This window comes from Trachemys scripta, chromosome 1, assembly GCF_013100865.1.
Source record: "Trachemys scripta elegans isolate TJP31775 chromosome 1, CAS_Tse_1.0, whole genome shotgun sequence".
Lineage (NCBI taxonomy): Eukaryota > Metazoa > Chordata > Testudines > Emydidae > Trachemys > Trachemys scripta.
Window position 1 is genome coordinate 94,512,475 of NC_048298.1, and position 16,037 is coordinate 94,528,511.

Sequence of the window (16,037 nt, forward strand, 5' to 3'; positions counted from 1 at the left end):
CAAAAAATTTTTACTGATAGGGGTGCGCGATCAAAAAAGTTTGGAGACCACTGATCTAGGCATGGACAATGTAGTTACTAACTCAATTAAATGAGATATGGTAGGCAGTGCCTTTATGTCAAGAACTTTTCACTCCTGACCATTTTAGCAGAAACATCTAGACAGTGTACTTACCTAGTGGTGTCAACATGGTATTAGAAGCCAAGAATTCAAGGGTTCTATTCCTGACCCTGCCACTGACTCAGTTTGTGACCTTGGGCAAATTACACACCTGGGCTGTGACTGGACGACCTTGTAAGTAAGGAGGGTCGTTTTGAGACTGTGGTTGGGTGAGGGAGCCTGCAAGGGAAAACGCCTTGTGCTCCAGGAAATGGTATAAATGCCCAGTAGGTGGCACTCTTCTCTCTTCATGGAGGATACGTCTTATTAGCCGAGATTGTCAGGGATGCAACTTCATGCTCTGGGTCCCATAGTCTCTGATTGCAAAATACTGGGACTGGACGACAGGGGATGGATCACTTGATCATTGCCATGTTCTGTTCATACCTTCTGAAGCATCTGGCACCGGCCACTGTCAGAAGACAGGATATTGGGCTTGATGGAGCATTGGTCTGACCCAGTATGGCCGTTCTTATGTTCTTAACCTCTTTGATTTCAATTTCTCCATATGTAAGATAGGGATAAAACTATAGAATTATTTTTTTTAACTGTTAATATATTTGTATGGATTCATTAAGGGTTAAGACATGGGAAGCAGTTTGCGATCTACCATTCCTACTGTGATGATAAACCACTGCCTTCTGGCTACCATACCATAAGTACTCCAGTTTTTCAGTGTTTAGTTTGTGGTCTATAGCTGTGAAATTTAGCAAGTCATTATTTATTTCTTAGGTAAAATGTTATTAGCAAGAAGGATTGGGGTAAAAGGCTTGACACCAGTATAAAAATAAAATAGGCGTGAGCCTGCTTATGACCAAACATGGATCAGCAACACCAAGTGAAGAACAAAAATGAATAGCCCTATTAATATTTGTTACAGCATTCACAAGCTTTCTTGTTGCCTCACAGCACAATGTCTGATTCCTTGTGTTCTTACCTGGGCAAACTCTCAGACCAAACTCACGCAGTTCCCATTGTGAATGGTTTCATTTTATTTTGATTTAGGTTAAATAAAAAATGCCCATATATCAGCGTAGAGCATCCTAAAGTGCAGTACAACCAACTCAACCCTTCTATCTAGCAGCATAATCAATCAAATACTAGTGCTTTTTTATATCAGCATGTACCTCGGTCCACCTACCTTTCTTTAAAAGCCAGGTGAAACAAATATACATAATGTTCTTAAGGCTGATCATGGGCTAAGTCAAGTGGGCATAGAGATTAAGCCTGTGTATCAAACTATTCTGCAACATTAAGAAACTCCTCAGAGAGGTTCATCTGTAATTATATGTGCACTGAAGCCAATGTCTCTGCAAGTCTCCATCCAGACAAGAATACTTAACGCTCACAATACCAGTATTGCCAACCCTAAGCTTTCAGAAATCCTGAGCCATGTCCCCAAAATCAGGAATTTGGTTTAATAATCATGTTGGGGGTTTTTTTGTGTTTAGTTTTTAAGTTTTGGATTCTTTTTATTTGCTTTCCAATCTGAGCCTTTAGGTCAAACCAGTTCATATTTTCAGTCTTTTCTCTGCATCCATGAGTAGAGTCCTGCGCGGATACAAATATATATCCACGGATATAAACCGGCATCCGCAGGGCTCTTCCAGGAACTGCAATGGCAAAAGGAGCAGAGTGTGGGGCCACTCTCCCAGTAGCCAGTGCCCCATGCCGGCAGCACCTCCGGCACTGCTCTACCACCTCCAGCCCTGTCCTTCAGCGCGGCTATACAGACCCAGACCGGAGGCGCAGTCAGCTGCGTAGAAGAGACATGGACAGGGCTGGGGGTGGTACAGCTGCATGGGAGGAGCTGCCAGCCCGGGGCGCTGACTCCTGGGAACGGCGGCCCCACGTTCTACTCCTTTCGCCACTGCAGTTCCTGGGAGAGCCCTGCGGATACTGATTTATATCCGTGGATATATAAATATCTGTGGATATATATTTGTGTCCACACAGGGCTCTACCCACGAGGACTAAAAACTTCCTTGTCTTTTAAATGAAAGCTGAGATTTTCACAGTCACTTGCCTCCAGTAGTTGGGGTTTTAAGGAAAACACCTTCTGTTGCGAGTCTAGTGAGAAAATCACGAGTTGGTAAGAAAGCAATGCTGTGCAGAGGAAGTTGCTGCAATTGCCCTTATGAGATTCTTTGGAGGAAAAATAACCTCTCTGTATTTAACACTTTCTATGTAGAACTTCATATCAAATAGCTAGGCTTGGCAGGATTCAGTTTAAATCAGTAGATTTCAGTAAACGTCGATTTCAGCTGACACACTGAAATCAATGAAACAAAGATTGATTGGTAACAGTGGGCGGGAGTGTAACCTCCTCCATTGCGCCTACGTGTCACCCGCCCTGCAGCAAAAATTTTGAATTTTTACCAAAAAAAGTTTGAAGGGCATAAAAAAATTGTCATCAATAACTATAGAATTGGTTGCATTTAAAAAAAAATTGAAATGATGAGGAAAACATTGTTGCTGATTTTTAACATGTTTTGGACAGCTCTAAACAATAGGTAGTTTTGCTAATGTTAGATTTTTGTGTTGACTATTCCTGAATGAGGTGGGGTCCAGTGGAAAGAAAAGGACGTGATCCATGAAAATTGTGTCATAATGCATATTCATAAGGGGGCAGGTTAAGGCTGCTCAGGCAACTCTGAATCTGGCATTTTCCTAACTGTTGTGTGCTTGGCTTTGCAAGCTTAAGAAAATGTTGTGTTTTGTTTTGTTTATGTTAAAAAATAACTATTTGAGATTTTTTAACAAGTTACAAATATCAATAAACAAGCATCAGAATTCTGTCTTTACACACATTTACAAACTCAGGCATACTTATCAAATGTATTCATATTTTTTAAAAATCAAACAGGATTTGGGAGAGGGGAACTAATATATAGTGCATGCATATTTGTGTTTGTGTGTGTGTATCTGATGTGCAACAGTGGAGGCTTGAAAACCGGTTCTCATTTCTATAGCAGTTTTTCATAACCTTAGTTTGAGGAGTTTAGCACTGATCAAGTAAGTCAGAAACACAGTGAAGCAGGAGCTGAACAGGGTCTTTGCAGCAGGGAGATAAATTTGAGAACGAGGTGATTTTCTGGTAATAAGGATAGCTCAGCAATAACTGTATGATTTTGCATTTTCTAAGCCACTCACAAATTGGTGACTGCTTGATAAAGCCAGTGTGATAGTGCACAGTGCGGAGGATTGTTAAACAGTGCAGCCTTTTAAAATGTATGTGAGCGGAAAGTTTATTTTTGAGAAGTACTCGGTACAAGGCATTCACCCATCATCCTCATTGCAATGACGTGTTAACTGCAGACTGTCTTGCTACTCTGTGGACACCTGTAACCATTCATTTTTATTGGTCTCATTTAATTTTAACTGAAAATTATTTAACACTAGATTTGGTTTTTTTTAATCACCTCTCAAACATTTGCCATGAATATATTGCTCTGTTAAAAGCAATTTGGAAGAATGTCTCTGTCACTAAAAGATTGGCTGCCTCTCTCCATTTTCTCTCTCTAAACCCTTGTGGCAATAACACACCTGGAACAGACGGTGGAATGATCCTCTCTTGGGTACATTATATGTAATTATGTTTTCCTTCTCATGCATCTTGGGTCTCTCCTGAGTGATGTAAATCACTCCCTCACACATGAAATCATGCAGGGTCAATTCTTGGCAAGATATGACACATGAAATGCTACAATTTTTTGGGTGGGGGAATAGAAAAAATACTTTCTCATACATTTTTTTAAAAACATTTTCTTCCCTCACTGTATATTAATTGTCACTGCCTCTAACAATATATTAATTGTCATTATATTAAATCCTCCTGTTCTGCATTATCTTCCAGTTCTGGCCCTGATTCTGGCAAACACCCCTGTCCAAGACAGACATGCTCATCTTTATATATGTACTTAAATTCCCTTGAAGTTTGCCTAACGTTAACCATGTGCTTAAGTGTTTTCTTGAATTGGGACCTTAGTCTATATAAGAGGTGGATTTATTTGAAAGAATTGTCTGTTTTCGCTATGTAAAGCACACACAAAATGTTAACCCTGCTCTCATCCAGTTATTATTTTCCATCCCTTAGATGGGAAGGCAGTGTCGCTGTCGCCAATCGAATCTCAGCCCCATAGCCCTCATTACACAGCTTCGAACCAGCGGGAGCGGGAGAGCTTGGAAATACGCATGCGGGAGGTGGAGGAGGAGAACCGGGCGCTCCGCAAGCAGCTCAGCCTGGCGCAGAGCCGGAGCCCAACGCACCATCGTGGCAATCATTCAAAAACCTACTCCATGGAGGAGGGGACTGGGGACAGTGAGAGCCTGCGGGCTGGCATCGTGGCAGGGAACAGCTCAGAGTGTGGGCAGCAGCCAGCAGTGGAGAAGTGTGAGGTAAAACAAAAAGCATTACCAGAAACAATGAATGCGGGGGAAGGGGGGATTTATTCACCCAAGGAGTGTGCTTCTGAAAATGCTGCAATTCCCTTCAAGGGATGTTGTGCAGTAAATTCTAATAGATTTACAGTATACTTTGCTTTTGTCATCTTTTGATACTCTTGAAAATATTAATTTTTCTTCCTTAGGTTGGTCTCTCTTGTTATTTGGCTGATGTCTTGTTTTTGCGTCTCATGGTCCAGATTCAGGTGTAAACCAGCCTCTGTTGACTGCACTAAAGCAACGCTGATATACTTCAGCTGTGAATCTGGCCCCAGATGTTTCCAAATGAGCTGATAAGGACACAGTGCTTTTTAAAACCTTACTTCCTTGTTTGTGCACCAGCCATCCTGTCAGCACAACTCTGAATTTCTGTTCCTTAGATTGCTGCTGTTTAATCTGTTTGCTTTTCTGAATTGCCTATCAATGGAGTATCTAGTAGCAGCTGATGCAGAGCCACATGTTCTATACAATTAGCTACTGCAGACTCTTGTAGGAGAGGTTGGTCAATTCCATGGGCTTGGGATATGGGGGTGTCTGTTTTTGAGTAGTCGTTCATTTTATGCCTGCATGTTTGCAGTGGATGTCATGTAAACATTCAACTATTTGATTGTATCTGCAAATCAGGTAGCTGGACATCTAAATGATATCAACATGCATCCACAAATTTTCAGGTGTAAAATGGGAAGCCAGGGTGAGGCCTCGGTCAAAATGAAGCCAAACTGGCAGGGGCAGGAGGGTCAAAACTAGATTACTCACCCCCATTAAAAAATTAACATGTTTAATCTGATACCTGTCACTCTTTTTATCTTGTTTTTTTCCTGAAAAAATAGAAGGTGAAAAATAATATGATTGAGGGGCAAAAATTAGTCTTAATTATCTCTTCATATAAAATTAAGTCTGCTGTCTATTCATCTGACAAATTTGATGTATCTATTAAAACTAAAACACAGGTTTCCAGTGCTGGGCTTTTTTTTTTGACAATCAAAATATGTAATACTGGGGCTAAAGGTGGGGAGTCAGACTTTTTCCTCCGAACAATGAGGGTCTGATCTTGCTCTCTGTGTAATACAGGAGCAATTTGCCATAGAATTCAGTGGCAGGAGGATAAGGCCCTAAGTAAATAAATTTGACCTTCCTTCTTATTCTTAGATGAGTACTGGTTAGTTCAGTCCTAGCCTTAATGCCCTCAACCAATTTAGGGCAAATGAATACCTGTTAAAAAAGAAAATAGTTTAAGTGGTCTTCCAGAAATACATGTGCTTCCTCTGTGGGGTTTAGCTGGAGGCAATGGTTATATAAAACATGAAACCTCACTGTGCATGCCATCCCCTATCTAACCACATGCAATATTGATAACGAAATAACTTTTCCTTCTTCTTAAGGAATTCACATTATAATTCAGTGACAGCAATGGAAGTTTAATTTTAACTTCCCTATTATCAGATTTTCCAGGGGTCTCATTGTTTATACTATTACTGGAGATGCCAGCTCTGTGTTTGTGTGTGTGAGGGCAGTATTCCTTCCCACAAACACACACATATTTAGTTTTTCAAAATTTGGAGGTATTAACTGAATCTTTCTACATTTCTGACCTAAGAGAGCCTGTAGCAAGGCTTGGGGTGTGGAGTAGAGAAGGGGAAGGGTCTGGGAAGCAGTACAAAAGAAGGGGCGAGGCTAGAGCTCTGTGGGAGAATAAAAGTGCTGGTACTAGACTGTTGATCACAGTCAAGGAGCTCTTTAAATTTTGAAACATTTAATAACTCTCCATTTGGGGTAGTTTTAATAATAAAACATTTGAAAATGCAATTAAATGTGATTAAAATTTATTCTCTGATAACATGGTTTCTGTGATAATATTTATGATTTAGCTGATGATATTTAACATTTTATAGCATGTGCAACATATTCCAGCCCAGCCACCACTTCCTATTGTGTCCTGTGGGCTGGGATAGCTGTTCTGATGGGGTAATGTAGCATGAGGGGCAGAGAAGTCTGATCAGGTCTGTGGTCATTCTAATCTCTTGCTTGCATTAGCTAGATCCAAGTCTTGTGAAAGTACTATGTCTTGCCCTTGTAGACCTCCCGCTACTAGTGGACAGATGTATTGTTGTGGCGGAATGTAGCTGTTTTGGGAGATTATCATTGCAGAAGGAGAGGCGCTGTTAGGTTGCTATGGGCTATGTCATGGACGGCTTTGAATATCCAGACATGGGTTTAGAACTGGACTTAGCACAGAGCAGAGCAGTGGGGAGATGTCTTCATGTGGTGGTCTGCTACATTTTGTGACAGCTGGAGCTTTCTCAGGGTATGTGGCTTCATACTTGGATATGAGTTGCAGATTTGAGTGTGGAAGTTGTCACATGTACCACAAGTCAATATCTAAATTGTTCAGCCATCTGGCTTCATCATTAAAACTAGCAAGGTGTTGCACTTCATCCTCCAATCTTCTATTTGTGCACTTCTCTACCACATGTTTAACCGTCCTTATCGCTGCCTTGCGGTCACACTGAAGATTGGGCTAAACCAAATTTCTGCATTAGGGCAGCCATTCTGGTGGTTCCAGTCAGCAGCTTGTTAAACCAAGTCCAGGAGCTGTGTCCCAAGCTGCAAACAAGTGGTCATAGGTTAGGGCTTCTAATGTTTGTCAACATGCCTGCCTCTCGGTACTAGAGTGGCTTTCACTCTGTGAGGACATAGCTGTTGACCTCATTATGCCCTGGTTCATCTGAGATTGGTGTTGGACTGGCAACACTGGACATGAATACATGAGTGGCTGCTGCTAGAGGATGTCGCAAAGTCAGTCATAGTAAGCCAGCGGTAATTGCAGGTTGCGTAAGTGTTTTCTTCCAGAGGCATGCAGCTCTTCTGTGCATTGCTTACTTGCATCTTTTGTCAGCCTTGGATGCAGCAGGTTGTTTTCATCCATCATAGCTCTCCAGGCAGTTTTCAGGATGATGGCATCTCCTTGAAGTTTTGGGGAGCCATATAGGCCAATATATATAAATTAGATATTAATGTGCGGCTAAGAGAACCACTAATAGTACGGGTGGTTGTGTTCAGCTCCGAGTCAATGAGATGCATGTGCTGACTTCTGTCCCAAACTGCTGCCCAATATCAGCGAGAGAGGTATCATCCCCATGTATGTTCTTATCAGCCTTAGTTGTTGGTAGATCATAGGTAAGTAATTTAAAAAGAATAGGAGCTAGAACAGATCTTTGCAGGATTCCATCACAGAGATGCCTAACTTTGTCTCCAGCTTGCTAGATCAAGGTCCAATTCTTTATCATTTCCATGAAGAACTGCACAAACTTGGCTGTCAGCCCCACATGCCAGACAGTATCATATGCAGCTGACAAATCTCATCAGGATAGCACCAACTTTTTTGTCCTTTTTGAAGGCAGCTTCAGTGTCTTGTGTTAGACAAGCGACTTGGTCTTGAGTATATTGTCTTGAAGACCATTGTCCCGGAGGTCTCAATGCATGAATCAGTGTGGCCAGGTCTGGGTCTGATAGGATGGATAGAATCTTCTAGCCAGTTGCAGGTGGAAATGGGTATCCAGGAGCATCGAGGAATTTCAAAAGGATCTATGGCTGCTGACCAATTTAGTAATCTGAGGGAGATGTCCTTGATAGTGAGGAATATTACAGAGGAGGCAAGTTCTCTGAAGTGCCTACCTCCTCCTGTTAGCATCACTCAGTCTTGCCTGGATTTAAATGGCTCCTCAACCAGGTGCTGAATTTGGGTAGGCATAAAGAAAGCTGGGAGATGGCGCTGTTTGCCTTTGAGCGAAGGGAGATCTAGAACAGGGTTGTGTCTGTGTATTGTTGATGCTGCAGCCCATCTTGTCTCACCAGCTTTCCCAGTGGCTTTGTACAAATGTTGAATAATATCTGGGGAGCACTAAGCCTTGCAGCACAGTGCAGGTGAAGTCTTTGGAAGTTGGGGGACCAGCTATCTATAATAACCCTCTGAAATATTCCAGGGCATTTTTGTTCATTCCCTCAGCATCTTGGAGGCAGGACAGGAGCATCTGGTGATCAATAGTATCAAGTGCTGCAAAGAGGTCCAGCAGGTGTCGTATGGATGTTTTTCCCTTGTCTCTGGGCCGGAGGAAGTCATTCAACAGAGCAACAAGTACCGTCTCTCTATTGTGCTCTGGCCTGAAGCCTGACTGAGGGGGTTCTAGGACATTGACAGCTGACAGGTGGCATGAGAGGCAATTTTTTGGTAACTTCTCAACCAACTTGCTTAGAAAAGGGAGATTAGAGAGAGGATAGGCTCATGCTAACACAGTTTAGAATCTTATTTTTCTGGTCAGGACAGACCAGGCAAAATTGTGCTTGTAAGCAATATTGTGTCTAACCCCAGTCCATAACATGGCTTCAGAATGATTGTATGTGGTCTACAATCACCAGAAGAAAGTAGAGTTTAAGCTGTGTATAAAACTGGTCTGCTAACATGACTTTAATTGACAGTAAGGGCTTAGATCTCCATAAAGCCATAGATAAATTGGGAGACACCCAGATGGGAGACTAACCAAGCATAGTGCAATCAAAAATATACTGGAATCCAAGTCTATAGATTCAGCAGTTATAAGTTAAACTGCTGTTACTTTGGCAACCTATCTTGTTTTGTTATATCAGGATGGTGACACGGGGTCTGATCTTGCTAAGCAGTGAATGGCCTCAACTCCACTGACTTCAGTGTGAGTTTATAGCATTGAATATCTCACAGCATCACTCCCAAAGTTTGCTGCAATAAATCTAATGTGACTGATACCTAAAGCTACAATTTTGGCAAGGAATTTTTTTTAGTAAATTTTGTTACAGAGATGCAGGGAAAAAATAAGTAACAGAAAGGTCACCAGTAGTTTTTGCTACATCAACATACACAATAATATAGTGGGGCGGGGGGCTGAAAGGTGAGGCCCTGGGAGTGAGGGTGAAGAGCGAGCCCACCCTGCACTCACCCCAGAGCAGTGGCTCCTGTCCCATGGAGTTGGGCCCAGCTCCCTGATGTGGGCGTTGCAACCTGGTGCTTGGGGACACAGCACCTCTCAGGTTTGCCCATCTGTCCCCTGTAGATGGAGACAGAGGGACAGATGGGTCAAACCTGAGGGATGCTAACCAAATACGTTTTTACTGCCATTTCAAAGATTTCACAAACTCTACTCAAATTAATCATTTATGTGACCTTGTGACAAAATTATAGCCCTACTGATACCTAACACATGGTGCAGCTCTTCTTCCTGCCACCCACCACTCCAGATTCTGGTTGTACGGATAATACATGTCTCTCAAACCTACAGATCGTCCCAGCCTGTGTTGCAGTCCACTTTTGGGGACTGCTGACTGTGTGAGGAGTGAGAATTCCTATTTGTTCTCTGCATAGTGGACTCCCTCAAGAAAGTGAGAGCTGTCTGAGTGAGAAACTAGCTAGCCAAGCTTCAAATGGAAACCAGCTAGGCATCCCTACACTTTCACAGCAATGTCCCGTTTCAGAGCTTTGTTCTCAGCGTGGTGAGCTCTCCTTGCCCTCTTTGTTCATTTAAAAAAAAAGAAGGAAGAGTGGGGGATGTTCAAATCAAAATCTGTAAAGGTTAATTTTCTATTTCCCAAAGCAATGGCAATGATTTACTGTGAAACATTCAGAGCAGGGTAAATGATTGACGTTCATGTTAGTTGATAATTATTGCTGGGAACCTTTCCCTACCCCTCCTTGAGCCTAACAGAAGAACTTGCCAAACCTCTGCCTCGGATTCAAAGGAGGGTGGGGAGAAGAGTGAAAACTATTCTTGTGTCTTCCTCCGTCTTGCTCCACCTCAGATTAAAAGCTAAATAACTATATTTAGTTTTTACATGATGTAAAATTCCTGAACGTGTCTGCTTATAACAAACATACATACATTTGTAAATCTCAGTACAGAAGATAAAACAGTGTTTAAAACATCTGCACATATTTGCATACTTTGAATAGTATACACAGAAATTTTATATAGATGTGTGTGTGTGTGTGTGTGTAATGCATACACACACAAATATAAAATACTCACACAGTTGATAAATACAATGCCTTTCCTACATCAGATGTAATTTAGCAACAGTAATGACTTTGGAATGATGATGGTGTTATAACTCAATTAAAATGTTTTTAACAAAACTGCCTCAAGTGGGCTGCAAACAGCTGCAGACCACCCACTCCGATCTCCAACAATTGCCGCAATAAATATAGCCCTGTCATGTATGTTTTCTCTTTCATGAATGATAAAACACAAAAAAAGGCTTTATTTTTGTTCCTTTTGTGTCCTTTTTTCCCTCAGACGATCCATGTCGCCATTGTTTGTGCTGGATACAACGCCAGTCGGGATGTTGTCACGCTTGTCAAATCGGTCTTATTTCACAGGTAAAAGTGGCTTTCTCTTCTTGTATGTTGTGTGTCTGAGTCCAACAAAATAAGCATTTGCTCTTTCTAAACTCTCCCTTGGGGGAGATCAGCTCTCCTTTCCATGCTACAGCAAGTAATCCTGTTTGTTTGGAAGTAAGGGAGGTTGGGATTTACATCTACCCCCCACTGTGCCAGGAGTAGTTTACAACTCCCCCTTCATGCAGACTTCTGTAGTGGGCTCATGGATCAGTGGTCCAGTCAGTTACACCCAATTCCTTATGGGAGCATAGGGACTGTATCTCTATCTGTACTATAAAATGCCTAGCACACTTGAGTGATGTAAAATAATAATATAATACTCATTAGGCCTAGGTCTAATAGTTTATGGCACAGGTGTAGATAGGAATTTGAGATTTATATACAAACATGGCGATTATGTTGCCACAGCCTACAGTTTACACCATATTTTTCCAAAGTAGACCTGTTACCGTACACAATATACTCACCAAGGGCTAAATTGTGCACTCCTGTGTCTTCAGTGAGTGTATGGTGTTCACAATCTGGCCTTAGCATATCAAGTACAGTTAGAGCTAGTAGAGTGTGACTGTGTTTGAGACTGAAGAAGAAATGTCCAGTTGGCAAAAGAAATGGCACTCCTAGAATATTGGCATTGTGCGCAAGAGTGTATACTCATCTTATGTCCATTGGTCATGTTGGTGAGGGGCAACAAAAAGATGTGTCTACACTCAGAGTGGAGTGTAGAGTACGGACGCTGCATGCCCCAGCTAGCCAGGGTATAAATAGCAATGTAGATGGGGAGGCTTAGACGAATAGAGTGCCCTACAAGCTTGAACCTCCCCAGGGTCTATACCCTGCGTGACTCTCCACATGCCCAACCTGTGCCTCCCACGTCTACACTGCTATTTTTAGCAGTGTAGTGTCCTGCTTCCTCCCCCCAGCCAGAGCCTTTCCTCCCCGTGATGAAAGTCTTTCCCCACTGCCTCTCCACTGCCTGAGCCTTTCACTGTGGGGTATTGCTACACAGCACAGTATCGAGTGTGAATGCAGCTTGCCTTTCGCTGCAGAGTATAGCTACGCCGGTAATGCCTGTACTCTACAAACCTCTGTAAGTGTATATGTAGTGAAACGTTTTCCTGTCGGGGGAGAGGGTGGAAAGGGGGGGAGAGTTGATCAACCTAAAGCAGACTAGGTAGGTTATCAAAATGTGCTAAGAGCATGAACGCTTTGCCCTTACTCATGGTGAATGTTACCTTGCACCAGGAGTGGTCCCATTGAAGCCAGTAGGCATGATTCTTGCCTTGCCGCTTGTGTAGTCCCTTATTATGTGTAAAGTGAGTGTAAAACACTCCTAAATCAGAAGTGTGGTGTACTTAATACAGCTGTAAATGACTGCAGAAAATGCAAGGCAGTAGAGGATCAGGTCCAGTGCGACCATTTGTGGAATACTCAATGTGAACAAGGGTATCAAAATGTGACCCTAAGAGTATGTCTACACTGCAGTTGGGGGTATGATTGCAGCACATGTAGAAATACTTGAGTCAGCTTTGGTCTAGATAGATTAAACAATAGACCATGGGCACCGGCTGCTCAAGTATATACAAGTATGTCCCAGGTGGGGAGAGCTAGCCCCCGTAGCTCTCTGAGCTTCTGAAACTTCACTGTCCTTATAGCCTGAGCTAGATTTGATTTAGCTAGATCACAGCTAGCTCGGGTATGTCTATATGTGCTGCAGTGACACCTCCCGATTACAATTTAGACATTCCCTTACTGTGATAGCAGTCTAAGAATCCCGGGCTTATCTATACACATAACTGAACTGGTTTAACTTAGGGTGTGAAGTTAAATTTAAACTGGTTAAAAATGCTGTATTGACACTATTTCACTTTTAAGTCAGGCTTATTTCAGTTTAACTTAAATTGATTAGGAACAGGTTTAAGCTAACCTATTAAACTGAAATATGTGTGTCTATACAGCGGTTTGCAACAGCTTAACTATTATCTATTATTTATTTTAAGGAGTACTGCGTAAAGGGATCTGGGGGTCATAGTGGACCACAAGCTAGGTATGAGTCAACAGTGTAATGCTGTTGCAAAAAAAAAAGCAAACATCATTCTGGGATGTATTAGCAGGAGTGTTGTAAGCAAGACACAAGAAGTAATTCTTCCACTCTACTCTGCACTGATTAGGCCTCAGTTGGAGTATTGTGTCCAGTTCTGTGTGCCACATTTGAGGAAGGATGTGGACAAATCGGAGAGAGTCCAGAGAAGAGCAACAAAAATGATTAAAGGTCTAGAAAATACGACCTACGAGGGAAGATTGAAAAAATTGCTTTTGTTTAGTCTGGAAAAGAGAAGACTTGGGGTGGGGGTGGGGGGAGAGAGAGACATGATAACAGTTTTCAAGTACATAAAAGGTTGTTACAAGGAGAAGGGAGAAAAATAGTTTTTCTTAATCTCTGAGGATAGGACAAGAAGCAATGGGCTTAAATTGCAGCAAGGGAGGTTTAGGTTGGACATTAGGAATTGCCTAGGGGGGTTGTGGAATCTCCATCATTGGAGGTTTTTAAAAGCAGGTTAGACAAACACCTGTCAGGAATGGTCTACTTCCATGAGTTCACGGGACTGGACTAGATGACCTCTCAAGGTCCCTTCCAGTCCTATGATTAAAAACTGCCTGTTCCCCAAGCTTTTGGAGAGACCATAAAGAGGAAAGAATGACCCCATTCTCATATTGTTGTTTGTTTGTTTGTTTGTTTTGCAGTGACATATACGGGAACTTTGGAAATTAACTTTGTATAAATAGCTTTGTTGTTTGTTTTTACAGACGACGAGGAGCGAGGGATTTACTGTTTCCTCCCTTAGTTCTCTATTTCTAAGATCACTGGAAAGTAAAAGAAAATTATCATTTATAGGTACATTTATAGCAGCAGGAAAATGTATTGAAATTGTTGCAGAAAGAAACGCCAGTAAAAACAGCTTGACAAGTTTAAGAAGATGTGTGAGATGCAAAGAATGACAGAGATCTTGAACTCTCAAATTAACTCCTTTACAGCTAAGTGTTCTCCATGGGATATAGTTATTACTGTACATAAGTTTTAATTACCATCCAGTATTGACTTGTAACTCCTACTTAGAAATTAGATGTCACCCATATTATTTAATCTAGAAATAGGGTGGGGTTTTTTGTCTGTCTATCCTGGTTAGTTTAGTTACCATCAATTCTCATTGTCATAGCTTTCATGTTATAATTTATGGCCCCGATTCTTCAGACACTTATGCATGTGCTCAACTTTGAGCATGTGAACAGTTTCAGTAAAGTAAGTGGGGCTACTTAACTTAGAGATAAGTACATGTGTGTTTGCATAATTGTTCATGGTGTGTTTGACATGTCTTTGTATGAGATATGAGGTGCACATAGCTTGTGAAAGATCTAGTAAAGAACTACTTTTAACAGTGCTCTAGGTAGTAAAAGAATATTTATGGGAATAAGATTTGCAACACTGGACAATTTGTTTGTGTTTCTAAAGCAGGCCACAACTTTACAATATTAGACATATAGGGTAAAATTTCAAAAGCACCCAAGTCCCATTTTCAAAAGTGACCTGGCACTTAGGAGCCTAAGTCTTATTGAAAGTCAGTAGGAACTAGGCTGCTAAGTCACTTTTGAAAATGGGACTTAGGTGCTTTAGAAACATTTTTCTCACCATCTTACGCATTAAAAATGTCTGATGGATTGGGTTAGTGCCTTCACCTTGGGAAAACTATGTTTAAATTTGGCTTAGATCTAGGATGACCATCCCATTTTGGCTGGGATAGTCCCTTTTTTTAAGCTCTGTCCTGGCCGTCCTGACTTTTTTGGCAAAAGTGGGCATTTGTCCCATTTGCTCTTGCCAAGTGATAATCAGTTGGCAAAAGCAAACGGAACAAATGCCCAGTTTTGCCAATAAAGGGGGGGTGAGACCCCTAATGGGCATGGAGGAACGTGCGGGGGTGTGTGTGCAGCAACGCCAGCTCCATCTGGGAGGAAGGGCTCAGGAAAGTGGCTCGGGTCAGGCTGGCCCCGCATGGGCAGGCAGCAGGGGGGCTCGGGCCTCCCTGCACATGGGGAGGAGAGGGGGGCCTTGGGCTGGCCCCACATGGGTGGGTGGCAGGGGGGGTTGGGCCGGCCCCTGGGATGTCCTGTTTGGGAAAATATGGTCACTCTACTTAGATCACAAGTGAAATGAGTTGGATGGTCTCAACCAAGTCCCTACTGGAAATTTATCCATATCACAAAGCATCCATATAGTCTGGCATAATTAGCAATTCAGATAATCACAGCTGGAGAGCAGGAACACTGCAGGCCAGGATTGAGGGCTGACTGCAAGCTTCCCCTATGCAGCACAGTCAATGCTTGTTTTCGTAGCCTGCAAACTCTGTGCTACTCCAGTTCTGCTGAGTTGCCCCTGAGAAAAGTGTGTCAATTACATCAAACTGTGCTAAAAGCTGTTGTGATTTTGTGGCGTGAACGAATGTTTTCTGATTCAGCTCCTTTTTACTGTGGAATGAGGTACAGTTTTGAACCTAGGTATTCCTATAAGGAAGACATCCGCTAATGCCACTGTACCATCTACCTCCTTCTCTTCCCACTCCCTGGTGCTTGAATACAAAAATAGTTTCCAAACTGCTTGGATAAGTAGCTTCGCTTGTGTCCCATGATCTGTATGGTATGTCTGGAATCACAAACTTGCTGTTTCAATAGCTGGCAGAGAAAGACCCACAGAGAGCTAACATGCTCAATATGCAAGATTTTCTGCATGTTCAAGCAGGGGAGAGCGGATAGCATGCTCCATCTTTAGAAGCTCCTGTTGTCTACATTCTTAATGACCCAGCACGCCTGCTGTCTTTTGTCTTTCTTTAGTGCACTCCAGCTCAAAGGTAGGGATATAATAAATATGTTAATGCACAGGAGGGAGGATGATTAGACTGACATGACATCCTTTTCTCAGAAAATTGCCACAGACTGTATAAGGCAGTCTAGGGACCTCTTT

The 16,037-nt window shown here is 42.2% G+C and overlaps 1 protein-coding gene across 1 annotated transcript in view; it reads left to right on the plus strand.

Annotated features, from left to right (window-relative positions):
- LARGE1 (LARGE xylosyl- and glucuronyltransferase 1) overlaps positions 1-16,037 on the plus strand; it is a gene marked incomplete in the record, with an annotated part of 377,692 nt that overhangs the window by 174,164 nt on the left and 187,491 nt on the right. Inside the window, 2 exon segments of the mRNA XM_034777934.1 lie at positions 4,256-4,557; positions 10,923-11,005. Coding sequence (XP_034633825.1) covers positions 4,256-4,557; positions 10,923-11,005 — 385 coding nt within the window.